Source organism: Emys orbicularis, chromosome 2 (genome assembly GCF_028017835.1).
Source record: "Emys orbicularis isolate rEmyOrb1 chromosome 2, rEmyOrb1.hap1, whole genome shotgun sequence".
Taxonomy (NCBI): domain Eukaryota; kingdom Metazoa; phylum Chordata; order Testudines; family Emydidae; genus Emys; species Emys orbicularis.
The window spans coordinates 89,728,725-89,744,390 of NC_088684.1; the positions used below are offsets into that span (position 1 = coordinate 89,728,725).

Here is a 15,666-nt window from a genome sequence, read left to right on the forward strand (position 1 = left end):
TATCTGAATTGGAGTATTTAACAGAGCTAATATCCCTACTCTTGTGAAAATATTCAACAACTTTTTCTACATCCCACCTAAAAGATGCTACCTTTAGATCAGGGGTCTCAAACACACGGCCCGCAGGATTCTTTTGTGTGGCCCGCCAAGCTCCCCACGCCCGCCGCGAGCCCCGCACCACTCCCTGAAGCGGCTGAACTACTGTATGGCCCTGCAGCCCCGGGCAGGGGGGTGGGAGGCGAGTAGAGGGCTCCATGCTCTTGCAGCTCCCATTGGCTGGGAACTGGGAACCGTGGCCAATGGGAGTTTTGGGGGAGGTACCTGGAGGAGCAGCAAGAGCAGCACATGGTGCCGTTTTCCCCCCCACCCCCTCCAGGGACTCCGGCTGCTTCCTGGAGCGGAGCGGGGCCGGGGACAGGACAGGTAGGCAGGGAGCCTGCCCTGGCCGCGGTGCGCGGCACTGCCACCCTGGATCCACTCTAGGTAAGCAGCGCCGGGCCGGAGCCCGTACCCCGCACCTCTTCTGTACCCCAACCCCCTGCCCGGAGCCCCCTGCCGCATCCCACACCCCTCCTGCACCCCAACCCCCTGCCACACCCTGCACCCCTCACACCTCCTGCACCCCACACCCCAATTCCCTGCCGTACCCTGCACATCTCCTGCACCTCAACTCCCTGCCCTGAACCCTCGCCACACCCCAATTCCCTGCTGTACCCTGCACACCTCCTGCACCTCAATTCCCTGCCCTGAGCCCCCGCCACACCCCACACCCCTCCTGCACTCCCTGGGGGCAGGGAGGGGGCAGAGTTGGGGTGAGGACTTCAGAGAAGGGGTTGGAATGGGGGCATGGAAGGGGCGAGAAGAGGCGAGGCGGAGCAGGGGCGGGGCCTCATGGAAGGGGTGGAGTGGGGGCAGGGCCAGGGGCAGCAAGTGGGGGGTGTCAGTGATGTGGCCCTCGGGCCAATGCACTAGTCCTCATGCGGCCCTCGAGATCATCTGAGTTTGAGACTCCTGCTTTAGATAGAAGCACAGTGTCCCTGCTCCATTCAGACTCCTGCTGCCAAGTAATGGATTAGAAGGAAATGTGCTGTCCACACAGTAACATTACTTAGCGTTTAGGGCTCAAACCTGTTTAGCTGACAATATCTATTAATCCTTGCCTAGACTATTTAAGGAGTGATATTAGCATGTTAGCTAAAATGTTTTAAAAGTCTAGTGTAGACAAGGCATGCTGCCTTTAACACATGCTAAACTGGTCAAGATAGTATGTTAAAGGCATTGTGCCTTGTCTGCTCCAGACTTTTAAAATGTCTTACACATTAGCTAACACATGCTAACATCATACCTTCAATTCTAGTCTACCCTTAAATCACAGACCCAGATGGTAGAACTGGTAATTCTTGTTTCTCTTCCTGCTATGGAAAATCAGTTCCTATTCTTTTGCTTTCTGATCTATCATGTTCAATGAATAGTAGCATAGTGGCAATCGAAAGAGCAACAAGAACTGCTCAACACTCAAATAAAATACTCCATGCTGGATCCATTGGCTTTATTCAGCTCATTTTATTTCCATTGTGGTACTTTAGACATGTTTTCTGAATTAAATTGTATGGTACGTTTAGCTAAACCAGTCTGTTCTTATTTTTACTAGAGTAACTGTACAGTCCTGCGTAAACTTTGGTGTTTTCAGGCCATTAGAGCTTTAAATACAGAGGTGAAGGTTCCAGTGTGCACATGTGATTATTAAATAGAGTGGAATAATTGAGACCTGGGTAAGTGGTATTTCTTCATCTAAACAAGCCCAGTTCAGCAGCTGAAAGTGTAAGAAAACAAGAACAATCCAATATGATTGCTATTTGGACACAAAACACTACTGTTAACAGTCTGAAGCTTCTGCAGACTTGTAGTGATCTAGGATCCTTTCTGAAGACTTATTCAGAAATTTCAAATTGTTTAAAAAGTGTGTGAGCCTCTGGGTATGTGCAAAACCTGGTGTGGGGTTATGGCAGTTGGGTAAAGTTGCCCCCAAAAAGTGGGGATGGGGATTTGGCATAGTCAGATAAATTATTATATAATATCTAGGGCCTGCCGATTAATCACAGTTAACTCACGCAATTAACTCAAAAAAATTAATTGCGAATAATTACCATTTTAATTGCACTATTAAATAATAGAATACCAATTTAAATTTATTAAATATTTTGGATGTTTTTCTACATTTTCATATATATTGTATTCTGTGTTGTAACTGAAATCAAAGTGTATATTTTTTATTATAAATATTTGCACTATAAAAATGATAAAAGAAATAGTATTTTTCAACTCATCACATACAAGAACTGTTTAATCTTTGTCGTGAAAGTGCAACTTACAAATGTCGATTTAAAAAAAATAAATAACTGCACTCAAAAACAAAACAATGTAAAATGTCCCCTGATATGATGGTTGAAGCATGAAGAGACGTATGAATCTTTAGCACACCTGGCACATAAATATCTAGCAACGCCGATTACAACAGTGCTATGAGAATGCCTGTTCTCACTTTCAGGTGAAATTGTAAACAAGAAGCGGGCAGCATTATCTTCTGCAAATGTAAACAAGTTTGTCTGAGCGATTGGCTGAACAAGAAGTAGGACTGAGTGGACTTGTAGGCTCTAAAATTTTACATTGTTTTATTTTTGAATGCAGTTTTTTGTACATAATTCTACATTTGCAAGTTCAACTTTCATGATAAAGAGATTGCACTACAGTACTTGTATTAGGTGAATTAAAAAATACTATTTCTTTTTTTTACAGTGCAAATACTTGTAATAAAAAATAAATATAAAGTGAGCACTGTGCACTTTGTATTCTGTGTTGTAATTGAAATCGGTATATTTTAAAATGTAGAAAACATCCACAAATATTTAAATAAATGGCATTCTATTATTGTTTAACTGTGCGATTAATCGTGATTAATTTTTTTAATCGCTTGACAGCCCTAATAATATCTTTTAAGAACATAAGAATGGCCGTACTGGCTCAGACCAGAGTTCCATCTGGCCCAGTATTCTGTCTTCCGACAGTGGCCAGTGCCAGGTGCTTCAGAGGGAATGAACAGAACAGGTAATCATCAAGTGATCCATCAATCCCCTGTTGCCCATTTCTGACTTCTGGCAAACAGGCTAGGGACACCATCCCTGCCCATCTCGACTAATAGCCATTGATGGACCTATCCTCCATGAATTTATCTAGTTATTTTTTGAACCTTGTTATAGTCTTGGCCTTCACAACATCCTCTGGCACATGGCCAATCAGAAGGCAGCTCTCCCCCACCCTCCCTTGTTCTCTCATGTAGTTTTTCAAAAAATTCTGCAGCGCATGGGTTCAGGCCTGACAGGACATTGATTGGGAAACACTGACTTAGACCATACTATTCACAGGTGATCACTAGTTATTTCTGGGTGCCTGATTTGAGAGTTGGGGGCCTTATTTGCAGAAAGGCCAGGCACTCACAGCTGAAGTCAATGGAATGTGCTTTGAACAAACCTATGAAGTGCTATATAATGCTAATATTCGTAAACATTCAGGCCCTAGGTGTCACAAATTGGGCACCCAAATTAATGGATACTCTTAATCTCTCTGTGCTTTAATCCATGCCTCCATCAGTGTGGATAATACCACACCTTTATCTCACAGGAGTATTGTGAATATAAATTCATTAATATTTGTGAAGCACTCAGATACTATAGTGCAGGGTGGCCAACCACAGCTTGTGAGCCGCCAGTGGCTCTTTTACAGTTAAAGTGCGGCTCTCGGAGCCTCCACCCCCCATTCTCTGCCTAACAGACTATTTGTGAGAGCTTGGGGCTTCTGCCCTGTGGCGTGGTGGTGGGTCTCGGGGCTTCAGCCACTCGGGAGGCGCCTGCTGGGGCTCCGAGCTTCAGCAGGAGCGGGGCTGAAGCCCGGAGCCCCAGCAGGTGTGCCCCATGGGTCTAGCCCTGAGATTCCCCGACCCCTAGCCCCATCACCCCGCTGCAGGGCTCAAGCCCTGAGCCCTAGCAGGCATGCCCTGGCTCTCGAACTTCTGAAGATTGTCATATGTGGCTCAGAAGGCCATTAAGTTTGGCCATTCCTGCTATAGTGATAAGCTCTATAGAAAACCCCTTGAGGAAATTAATAATTCTGTCTTCAGAGCAGGATTTGAATAACATGCAGTAAATAAGGAATGGGACTACACAGTGAACAACAAGGAGAAATCAAAATACTGAATAGCTTCTCCTAAATGAGGTAGGGGACCTGTGGAAAAATTAGTACATGATCATATAATTAAAGACTGTACCGTAATGCACACACATAAGAGGGCCCAATTAAGATTGCACAGGCTACTTTAATTCTGGCATTTCCTAGTTTGAGTTCTTAACTTTGCCAACTTAGTAATTTTTTTTTAATGCAGATTTTTGTATGTGTAATACTAATAAAGCTGGGCTGGGGCTAGTATTATTTTGAAGATCATGTGAATAAATGTATTTAATGATCTGATAGTTTAAAGTTGCAGGAGATAACAGTCATTTTGCTAAATAAGCACATTTTAAATAAAAATAAGCTTTTAGTTTTAAAATAGATAACATTATAGGATTCTTATGTGTGAGAGCATTAACCCTGTTATTTAATACAGATTTTATCTTCATCTGTGAAATTTCAGGGAGGGCCTTTGTAAGACTTTAATTATCAGTAATTGTGGAGATTATGTGATTCACATGGGAATTATTTGATGAGCTGATCAGTCATGCCATTATGCTGACTTGTGAAATTTAAACTTGCTTTACCTGTCTCTGTTGTTGCAGGTCAGCATGCTGGGAGATTAGGGCAGAAAAATTATAAACTTCTCCAAGATAGCTCTGTTGTGCTGGGTTTTAAACATACTCAAATCTAAAATCCAGATGAGTGAGTTTTGTATAAATGGCAGAGAAAAACTAGATACTTGTTTTCACAATGAACTAGTATCATCTTAGGTCAGATGCCACTCCTGAATTTGAAATTTGCTTTGTAGGACTTTCTTGTAGAGACTGAAGTAGGTAACTTTGGAGAGAAATACACTTCTCTTTTACATGTGCAGGTGAAAGTTTATCCTTTATAAGACTATTTTTGTATATCCCAGTGCTTTACACTAAGTCAATAAAGCTGTTTGGATTCCTGCTTGGCTTCAGCAAACCAGGCTGAGTCACATCATTGTCTTTTTCTCTGTTTTCATGGCATTTAACGTTGACAGAAAGGATGCACATTTGTACAACTGAATACTGATTTTTTTTATTAATATAACTAGGCTTGGCAGAACTCTATTTTTATTTATTTTCATTTGATAGATAATGTGTTTATTTTAAAGCTTTTATTTGTATCAATTTTAAATTTTCAGTTGCATTAAATTATGGGTTGAGGCATTTTTTTATTTTTATCAATTTTAAACTTTTGCAGTTATAGGAAATTATGGGGTCAGACAATAATTATTTAATGACAGTCTCTGATAAGTTCCAAGCAGCATTTTTCTTACTTTGCCTATCTGTAAATTTCAATTATTATTGATGGAAATCTTTTTTTCATCAGCTTGCGTGTGGATGGTGACATTTTACCAATAAAAATCGAATCCTTCCAAACCTAAATATAACTTGGCTCTGATGCTGTTTTTCTCTTTAAAGAATACGTAATTAAACCAGCAAGAGGACCTTCCAGTTTGCATACAATATATTGCTTTGTCTCAAATACAGCTTGAGTTTCTTTCAAGAGAATGTTAAGAATTATTTTGTTGTATTTTATATGCAGTTGCCCGAACTATTGCATTTTATTGCTGTAATACTTTAGTAGGAAAGTGTGGGCCCCTTACTGAATGAGGGAGGCAACCTAGTGACCGAGGATGTGGAAAAAGCTAATGTACTCAATGATTTTTTTGCCTCTGTCTTCACAAACAAGGTCAGCTCCCACACTGCTGCACTGGGCAGCACAATATGGGGAGAAGGTGACCAGCCCTCTGTGGAGAAAGAAGTGGTTCGGGACTATTTAGAAAAACTGGACGTGCACAAGTCCATGGGGCCGGATGTGCTGCATCCGAGGGTGCTAAAGGAATTGGCGGATGAGATTGCAGAGCCATTAGCCATTATTTTTGAAAACTCATGGCGATCGGGGGAGGTCCCAGATGACTGGAAAAAGGCTAATGTAGTGCCCATCTTTAAAAAAGGGAAGAAGGAGGATCCGGGGAACTACAGACCAGTCAGCCTCACCTCAGTCCCTGGAAAAATCATGGAGCAGGTCCTCAAGGAATCAATTATGACACACTTAGAGGAGAGGAAAGTGATCAGGAACAGTCAGCATGGATTCACCAAGGGGAAGTCGTGCCTGACTAACCTAATTGCCTTCTATGATGAGATAACTGGCTCTGTGGATGAGGGGAAAGCAGTGGATGTGTTATTCCTTGACTTTAGCAAAGCTTTTGATACGGTCTCCCACAGTATTCTTGCCGCCAAGTTAAAGAAGTATGGGCTGGATGAATGGACTGTAAGGTGGATAGAAAGCTGGCTAGATCGTCGGGCTCAACGGGTAGTGATCAATGGCTCCATGTCTAGTTGGCAGCCAGTTTCAAGCGGAGTGCCCCAAGGGTCGGTCCTGGGGCCGGTTTTGTTTAATATCTTTATTAATGATCTGGAGGATGGTGTGGACTGCACTCTCAGCAAGTTTGCCGATGACACTAAACTAGGAGGCATGGTAGATACACTAGAGGGTAGGGATCGGATACAGAGGGACCTAGACAAATTAGAGGATTGGGCCAAAAGAAACCTCATGAGGTTCAACAAGGACAAGTGCAGAGTCCTGCACTTAGGACGGAAGAATCCCATGCACTGCTACAGACTAGGGACCGAATGGCTAGGTAGCAGTTCTGCAGAAAAGGACCTAGGGGTCACAGTGGACGAGAAGCTGGATATGAGTCAACAGTGTGCTCTTGTTGCCAAGAAGGCTAACGGCATTTTGGGCTGTATAAGTAGGGGCATTGCCAGCAGATCGAGGGACGTGATCGTTCCCCTTTATTCGACATTGGTGAGGCCTCATCTGGAGTACTGTGTCCAGTTTTGGGCCCCACACTACAAGAAGGATGTGGAAAAATTGGAGAGAGTCCAGCGGAGGGCAACAAAAATGATTAGGGGTCTGGAGCGCATGACTTATGAGGAGAGGCTGAGGGAACTGGGATTGTTTAGTCTCCAGAAGAGAAGAATGAGGGGGGATTTGATAGCAGCCTTCAACTACCTGAAGGGGGGTTCCAAAGAGGATGGAACTCGGCTGTTCTCAATGGTGGCAGATGACAGAACAAGGAGCAATGGTCTCAAGTTGCAGTGGGGGAGGTCTAGGTTGGATATTAGGAAACACTATTTCACTAGGAGGGTGGTGAAGCACTGGAATGCGTTACCTAGGGAGGTGGTTGAGTCTCCTTCCTTGGAGGTTTTTAAGGCCCGGCTTGACAAAGCCCTGGCTGGGATGATTTAGTTGGGAATTGGTCCTGCTTTGAGCAGGGGGTTGGACTAGATGACCTCCTGAGGTCCCTTCCAACCCTGATATTCTATGATTCTATGATTCTATGAAAGCTAAATGATTTTAAATTGGTAAAACTATTGCTTGTTTTTTGCTTAAGTTGTTGTCAAATTTGACAGCCATCTGCTTTATTATTGAACGATTAGATTTGACAAAGATTTCACAATCCTTCCCCATTAGAGGAAGCATAGCTTAGTGGTTCAAGTACTGGTCTGGGAGTCAGGTTTGGGTTCTATTTCCAGCTCTGTCATGACCTTAAGTAAGTCACTTAACTCCTCTGTATCTCAGTTTTCTCATCGGTAAAAAGTGAGTAATCATCCTTAACTTCTAAGGGGTGTGTAAGGCTTTAACACACTTATGTTTGTAAAGTGCTTTGAGGTTTTTTCTCTTCCTGCTTGTTTCTTTAAAAGTGAAGCTGATGGTTGTTACTAGAGTGCTTTTGTTCCAAGAACGGTGTTCCTTGTTTCCTTGAGGGATGTGTTGTTTCCTTAATTTGTCCTGGTCTTTTTGACCTAAGGCCTAAGATAATGAGTACATTCTGTACCCTGGGTCTTGTTTTTATGTAGCTGTCATAAAACAAGGTATCCCAGGGTGGTTGGTACCCTGGGAAAGTACTCCCACTTTGTCTCCGTCTGTTGACTTTTTAGCTTTTAGCACTCTACTTTGTCGTAACCACTAGAATTTGGGAGAGTATGGAGAAAACACATTAAGTTTTGGGGGCGTATGCGGTGTTTTTGATCTAGACCTGCAGAGTACTTGCCACTGTAGTAGAAATTCTCATCTACTTCACTCTGCATAGCAGTTGTTCTGAAGAATAGCAGCCAAGCGTGCAATCACCTCTTTTCATTTGCCCCTGTTGCAGTCAGGACAAAGGCATGGGACTGGCTCAGCACAAAGAAATAATGAAGCATTCTGTGCTAGTCTGAATCTAAAAAGCAACAGAGGGTCTTGTGGCACCTTTAAGACTAACAGAAGTATTGGAAGCATAAGCTTTCGTGGGTAAGAAGTGCATCTGAAGAAGTGAGGTTCTTACCCACGAAAGCTTATGCTCCCAATACTTCTGTTAGTCTTAAAGGTGCCACAGGACCCTCTGTTGCTTTGTGCTGAAAGTGTGTGTGGTGTGTAGAAGATGGGCACAGCCCTGAAAGTGGTATGGTCAAGAGCTTCAATCTCCATGACCCATGTTGCTATAGGTGTGGTTGGTACCACCGCTGCCTATTAAGATTGCCTGACGCTTCCCATTATAAGACCCATTTTTCTGTTCTTTATAACTTTAATCACTTGGGATGGAATATTTCTGCCTCGGATTCCAAATTTTTTGGAAAATTTAAGCCAAAATGGTTCAGCCATTTATGAGAACGAGGCTAGGGAAAAATGCATTTGTTTTGCCCATTCTGGTGACCTTTTCTTTTAAAAACTCTAGTACACCCATGTTCTGGTGCAGACTCTTGAAATTTGGAAGGACTACATTAACACAAACTAGGTGTCTCTTAATTCATGCTAGTGGGGAATACACAGGGCAGTTACAGCACCACACTTCAGTGTGCATTGCAGCTCATGCCTCCATAGTCCGCATTGCTGGTCCATGTAGACAAGTCTGTACATTTGAGCAGCTAATTTCCCCGAAGATTCCATCTGCGCAGGACTGAGCAGGATTTCCCCTGCGATTGCAGCTCTGGGCTGCTGCAAATCGTGTTGGGTCCGGGCGCCTGAACTGAGAGCAGGGAGATTCTCTTATGCTGTCAGTCAGTGGTGGATTAGCCAATGGGAGCCCTGTTGTCCAGGAGCCCTGGAAAAATGGGCGCCCTTGCGCCCTGGCTCACTCCGCCCACCCGGCGCTACTGCTGGGGAGCGGGGTCGGGGCGCTGGGGCTTGCCCCATTCCACCTACTTGCCCGGCACTCCTGCTGGGGAACAGGGCGTGGGGGTTTCCCTTGCCCTCCCAGCACTCCTGCCGGGGAGCGGAGGAAGCCCCCGTGTGCTGACCCCACTTCCGGGCAGGAGCACTGGGCAGAGTGGGGGAAGCCCCTGCCAGGGCTGGCTCTACTGTTTTTGCTGCCCCAAGCAGCGTGCTGAATTGCAGCCGCAGACGGCGGGGGCAGTCCGTGTGCCGTTAGGGCGGCACGCGTGTTTCCGCAGCGGCAGCAATTCGGCGGCAGCTTCTGTCTTCAGCCAGAAGACAGAAGCTGCCGAATTGCCGCCGCGGGCAGCTGAAAATAGAAGCTGCCGCCGAATTGCCGCCGCCACGGAAACATGCATGCCGCCCTAACGGCACACGGATTGCCCCCGCTGTCCGCGGCGGCAATTCGGCGCGCTGCTTGGGGCGGCAAAAACACACGGACTGCCGCCCCTTGCAGATTGCCGTCCCAAGCACCTGTTTCGAATGCTGGTGCCTGGAGCCAGCCCTGGCCCCTGAACTCCAACCCTGCTCCCAGGCAGGAGCACAGGGGAAGTGTTGGGGGAGAGACACGGGGGACAACCCTACTTGCTTTGGCCCAGGGCCCCACCAAACGGTAATCAGCCTTTGCTGTCAGTGACTCTTACACTGTCAATGACCCTCAAGGCAGTGTGGAGGAGGAAGCTGCCTTATCTGAATGCAGAGGGAGCAAGGACTGAACCTTTGGGGGAAGGAGGGAGTAGCTGGGGGCTGTGGGAGGAATCTGGCAGGGTGGGGACAGGTAAATTGAGACTGGGAATCAGTAGGTGTGGGGAGACTAAAAGATGATGGGCAAGGAAGGAGACTGGAACTGGCTGGGCAAGGAAATGGACTGAGAATCAATGGAGCAGGAGGAAGGGAGTATAGGGTAGGGGAGACATCTGACAAAGACTGGGGAGGAGAATTAGGACTGGCTGGACAAAAGACTGGGATATGAGGATCCAGGGAAGGAAGATTAGGACTGGGAGCCAGAGCAGACAGGGATGACTGGGTGGGGATGGGGAGAGCAACTGGAGACCAAGGGGGGGGGGGTAGGGGAGAGACAGATTGGTTTAGAAATTGGGAGAGGAGAACTGGCTGGCTACTGGGAGCGGGATGAGCTGCCTGAGAAATGGAGAGTGGGCCTGACAAGGTGAGGAGATAATGGAATTATGATTAGGAGCCTGGATTGGGAAAGAGAGGACTCGGACAGGTTGGGGAGGGTGGGGTAGAAGAAGTCAGACGTCAGTGGAATGGTCAAAAAAATCTGTGCCCACTAGAGTGTGCTGTCCTCCAGAGCCACGAATGGAACCCAAGATTCCTGAGTCACCATTCCTCTGCTCTCAGCAGATCTCTGTAAAACCCACTGGCTTAGTGTCCCATCCCCCTCATACTAGTCTACATAAAAGACAACAGTTTACTATTACACTGTTAGCTCAAGTGGCAGAGGTCCTTGTGGTGGAGATAAAGGTTCCAACTCTGCTGATTACCCATGTGGATGTCAATATGATCTCAACATAATGGATTGTTTTTCAATTTGTTTTTTTAAAAACCTAGGAAATTCCACACACAACTACATTAAAAGAACATTATTAAGGTTGTAAAGTTAAGCACTCAAAAGTTAGGAAATGTCAGAATTAAGGTTGCCTGTGCAACCTTAATTAAACATGTGAGTGGTGGAGGAGGTAGCATTAAGTGATTTAAAAGAAGTTGTTATTGAATCAGTCCCTCAGCACTGTATGAAGCGCTACTGTGCTGTGGGAGGGGCCATCTTTCGGATGAGATGTAAAACTCATGTCCTGACCACAAGAGTAGGGATGTGAATCATGGTGTCTTGGCCAAATTCTAATTGAGAATTAAAAGTTACATTTAGATACTGCTCTATTAAACAGCTTCTGTATTCCAACCTATAGATGACTGCATTTCATTGGTGGGTGAAGTGATTTTCTTGTCATTTACTTGAAGTATTATGAGGTTAATTTTCTAGCATTTTTAAAGCACGTTGAGATACACAACTGAAAGATGTCATGGAAGTGCAAGGCAGTGTCATTATTCATACCAAGTGCATTTTTATGGATTGCAAGCTATGATATTGGAAATGTCTTGGATGATCACAAGTCTTAAATCCCAGGAACTCCTAAATATTCCTGTTAGAGTATATATTTTATTACAGAAAAGCAGCCACTTGTTTACATATAAAAACAAATTAGCACAACAGTTATCGAGGAGATTTGGTTATTTCATATCCATAATTCAAATAAGAAAAACACAAGACAAACAGGAAACAGTTATGAAAATTAACACCATTGAAACAAGACAAATTAGTTGTGTCCTTTGGATAAGAATATACAGTCTAACATATAGGATCATTTATCTAGGGTTATTTTCACCCCCAGATAATTTTGTACATTTTGTTCCCCAGAATGAAGGTTTATCTAGTTACTTTTAAGTGGGATTGTTCTCTGCTTACATTGGGGAGGTGGGGATTTCTCACTATATAGTGTGTACATCACTGAGCAGGAGCTCCAGATCTGCTGCCTTCAAGGAGTTGGTTACATTGAAGCCAAAATACTAATGTTTGGAAGTACTCCTCTGGCAACTAGAATACTCTTCATGCGGAAGTCAGTTCATCATGACTGTTCACATTTCATTGTAAACCCCATAATTCTATTCTCTGAGCCTTTGTCCAAGCATACCAGTAGGCGTAGGAATGGAGTCCCTCCTGGACTGAGGAAGCAGGGAAAGCAATAAAATGGAAAAGTTACATTTCAGGATGACCATTTAGATTCAAGAGGCCAAATTCAGCAAAAGCTGATGCAGGGAGATGTAAAGTATCCTATGAATCAATCCTGTGGAGGGCAGAGTTTCTGCAGCTGCTCTCTGAGATTGTGCTGGTTTGGGAAGAATTTTAATTCTGGCCAGGAGCTCTGCTATAGGAAACCTCTGAAGGGAGCTTCTGCGTTAGTGAACTTCATGGCTACCTTGGCCATGACTCCCTAACAGGCAGTTTGCCCAAATTTTGGGTTCTGCTAGCCCATTATACTCTTATCCTTTGTAAGTGAGGTTGTGGTTGTTCTGCACTAGATCAACCCGCACCTCCTTGATTCGCTCCCCCTTCCCTCTCACTTACACCACCATAAGCTGGAGATGAATTTGACCTCAACTCTTTTCATATTGGAGCAGGATAAGCAAATTCTTGTTTGCATGTAGGCAAGATAATTAATTGGAGAAGAGAATGAGCTCTGGATAGGAGTGTTGGGGCCTGTAGGAGGTACTCATGATCACTGCCAGCCCCCATACAAGAGTAATTTGTGTGAAAACTAGAAGTGTAAATTTCAGTAAACCTTTAAAACAAACAAGAACTAAAACCACCACCTAATTCAAGAAGTAGAAGCTTTTAGGATTATATTTTTTAACAGGTATTCAAATCTGTTGATATTTGAAATGGCAAATCTTAAATATTTTAGCCTTTTCCAGTTTAACTGTCTAATAGATCCCTCAGTACATTTGTATAACAAGGCTGCAGTTCAGTAATTGTCAGATCCCGCCGACACTTACTGCTGAGTATAGTACCATGAGCAGTCCCATTGACTGTCTCATTGTAATAAACATTACTGTTGCTACTGTTTGTAGGATGGGGATCTAAGGAGGTTGTTTAAAAAACATTGTTTGGAGCATTTTGGAGATCTTGTTTGTTTTTTCTGTTGTAGGTGTGATGGACAGGTGACAGATTTTTCATTTTGTGTCAGGGAATCAGAATGACTGAGTGCTTCCTGCCTCCTACCAGCAGCCCCAGTGAACATCGCAGAGTGGAACACAGTGGGGTTCTTGCCCGTACCCCGAGCTCCGAAGAAATCAGCCCTACAAAATTCCCTGGATTATACCGGACTGGTGAGCCTTCACCACCTCATGACAACCTACATGAGCCTCCAGATATAGTGTCTGATGATGAAAAGGAGCATGGGAAGAAGAAAGGAAAATTTAAGAAAAAGGAGAAAAGAAGTGAGTAGGCAGTTTCTTACTCCATGTGTATGATCTCTCTAACTCGGTGTTTCTCAACCTGGGGGTCTGAGACAGGTTTAGGGGGGTCACAAGCAGGGCCAGCGTTAGGGGGTGGGAAGCAGGGCAATTGCCTGGGGCAGCCCCGCAAAGCTAATTGACATGTTTCGTGGGGCTTAAGCCTGGAGCCCCGAGTTTGAGATAGGCGGTTGCAATTTTTGTGTGTGTGTGGAGGGGGGGAAGGGGGCGGTGGAGGATCCAAACATTTTTTTTAAATCCAAAAGGGGTCGCCAAAACACACAGGTTGAGAAACACTGCTCTGACTCCTTTCTTTTCATGCCTAAATTTTGAGCTATGCTTGCCTCTCTTAAAAAACACATGTTTTTAAATATCTCACTTCTTTCTAGGAAAGCTAATGAGCAGGTTTATCCAAAGTCCAAGAAACTGCTCGGTCAATTGCCTGGCAGTGGGTTCTTCTCAGTCCTCCCTAGTCTTTCAGACACATCCCACGGAGTCTGAAGAGATAATGGGATATGTCTTCACTGCAGAGTTAGCCCATGTGTTGCCCCTGAAGGTTCCATCCACAAAGAAAAACCTCTAACCTGGGTTTGAGGGCTCTTTGAGCCCAAGTGAGCAGCCACAGCCGAGCATATAGGCATGAGCTTGGGTTTGGCTTCAGTCCAGGAACCCACCTGCTGTTAGTGTTCTAATCCTGTCTCACAGTTCCACCTAGGCTGTACTTTCTTGTTTTAGTCCTCCATTTCTCTGCACTGCATTTTTAATCCCATGTGTAACTACTCCAATTCTGCTGCACTTTCACAGCATTTGAACAGATACGCTATCGGAGAAATCCACCTCCTGTGCTGCCAGTTTGCCAGAAGCTGACACCAGCCCTCTGGTAAAGCTTTTGTGTGATAATATCTGTAATTTGGGGAAATATATGCAAAATGACATATGTTTAGTGGACGGGAAAGAAATGGAGAGGCAGAGAAGTCAGTCCATTAGGTGTGAATTGCTTTGATTTGCAGACTGAATTTCTTAATGAGACAGGATGAGTGAGGTAATATCTTTTATTGGACCAACTTCTGTTGGTGAGAGAGACAAGCTTTCCAGCCACACACAGCTCTTCTTCAGGTCTGGGAAAGGTATTTAGAGCCTCACAACTAAATGCAAGTGGAACAGATTGTTTAGCATAAGTAGTTGGCACATATTCAGGCCGCTCTGCCTTGAATGTTCCCTTAGCTTGGATAACTGCAGTGAAGACATACCTTGAGAAAGGAGTTCCCAAGCGCGTTTGCAAGTTCTGAGATAATAGCTGCATGCCAATAAAACAAAGCACTTTGGTGTCAAATCTCTTTAATTGTCCAAAAATGGATACTTTTTTATTTAAATTATTTCTATAATTTTTAAAGTCAGAAGAGTGAAAAATTAACTTGAACCCTTTGCCTTCATGTAATTTTTTGTTGTGGAATCGCTCAAAGTTTGTGTGTGCATACTGTATGCTTTTTGAGGTGTAGTGAAATGTGCACTATGGTTACTTAGTTAAGCCTAGTCACATAGCCACAAATTATGGACCTGATCATGAAATGCCATATTAACTATTATATATATTATGGTGGTGCCCAAAATGAGGAAGCAAATTGTAAGATCAGCATCTTAAAAAACAGATGGAGAAAGGGAGGGGGAAAGTGGTGCTGTGGTATTCCCTGCCACAAAATCATTTTTAAAAACTTCAGCTTTCACAGCAAAAATTGTTTCTAGTCCTTACAGTTGTGAAGAAAATGGTAAAAACACAAAATGATTATAAACTTGGTACAATTATATCTTCCTGAGCCTTCAGACAGCCTAAAGCAGTGGCTCAGAGAGATATTAACTGCCTCACTCCGCACAATACATTGCTAAGTCTGAAACCTAATGATGACCGTTTAAATGTTAATACATCCAACTATTCACTGCTGTTCATTTTGTCAGAAACATTTAACTAAGGTGCTTACTCCACAATCCCTAACTACCTCCCTAGGTGCTAAAAGCATCGCCTTCACCAGTGACTACTTGTATGACACACAGTTATATCTTGTCAATAAAAACTTGTCATTGAAAACATGATGACAGCATAAAGTACAGTCAACTCATATTAAAATGCACACAGGGACTACTGTACTTATAATATTCAGATTCATATTTAATTAAATGGCAAAA

The 15,666-nt window shown here is 44.0% G+C and overlaps 1 protein-coding gene across 1 annotated transcript in view; it reads left to right on the top strand.

Annotated features, from left to right (window-relative positions):
- The window catches only part of RALBP1 (ralA binding protein 1), a 54,583-nt gene that overhangs the window by 12,249 nt on the left and 26,668 nt on the right, over positions 1 to 15,666 (top strand). Inside the window, exon 2 of the mRNA XM_065399104.1 lies at positions 13,179 to 13,470. Coding sequence (XP_065255176.1) covers positions 13,227 to 13,470 — 244 coding nt within the window. The 5' untranslated portion in view covers positions 13,179 to 13,226. The remainder of the gene's footprint in view (positions 1 to 13,178; positions 13,471 to 15,666) is intronic.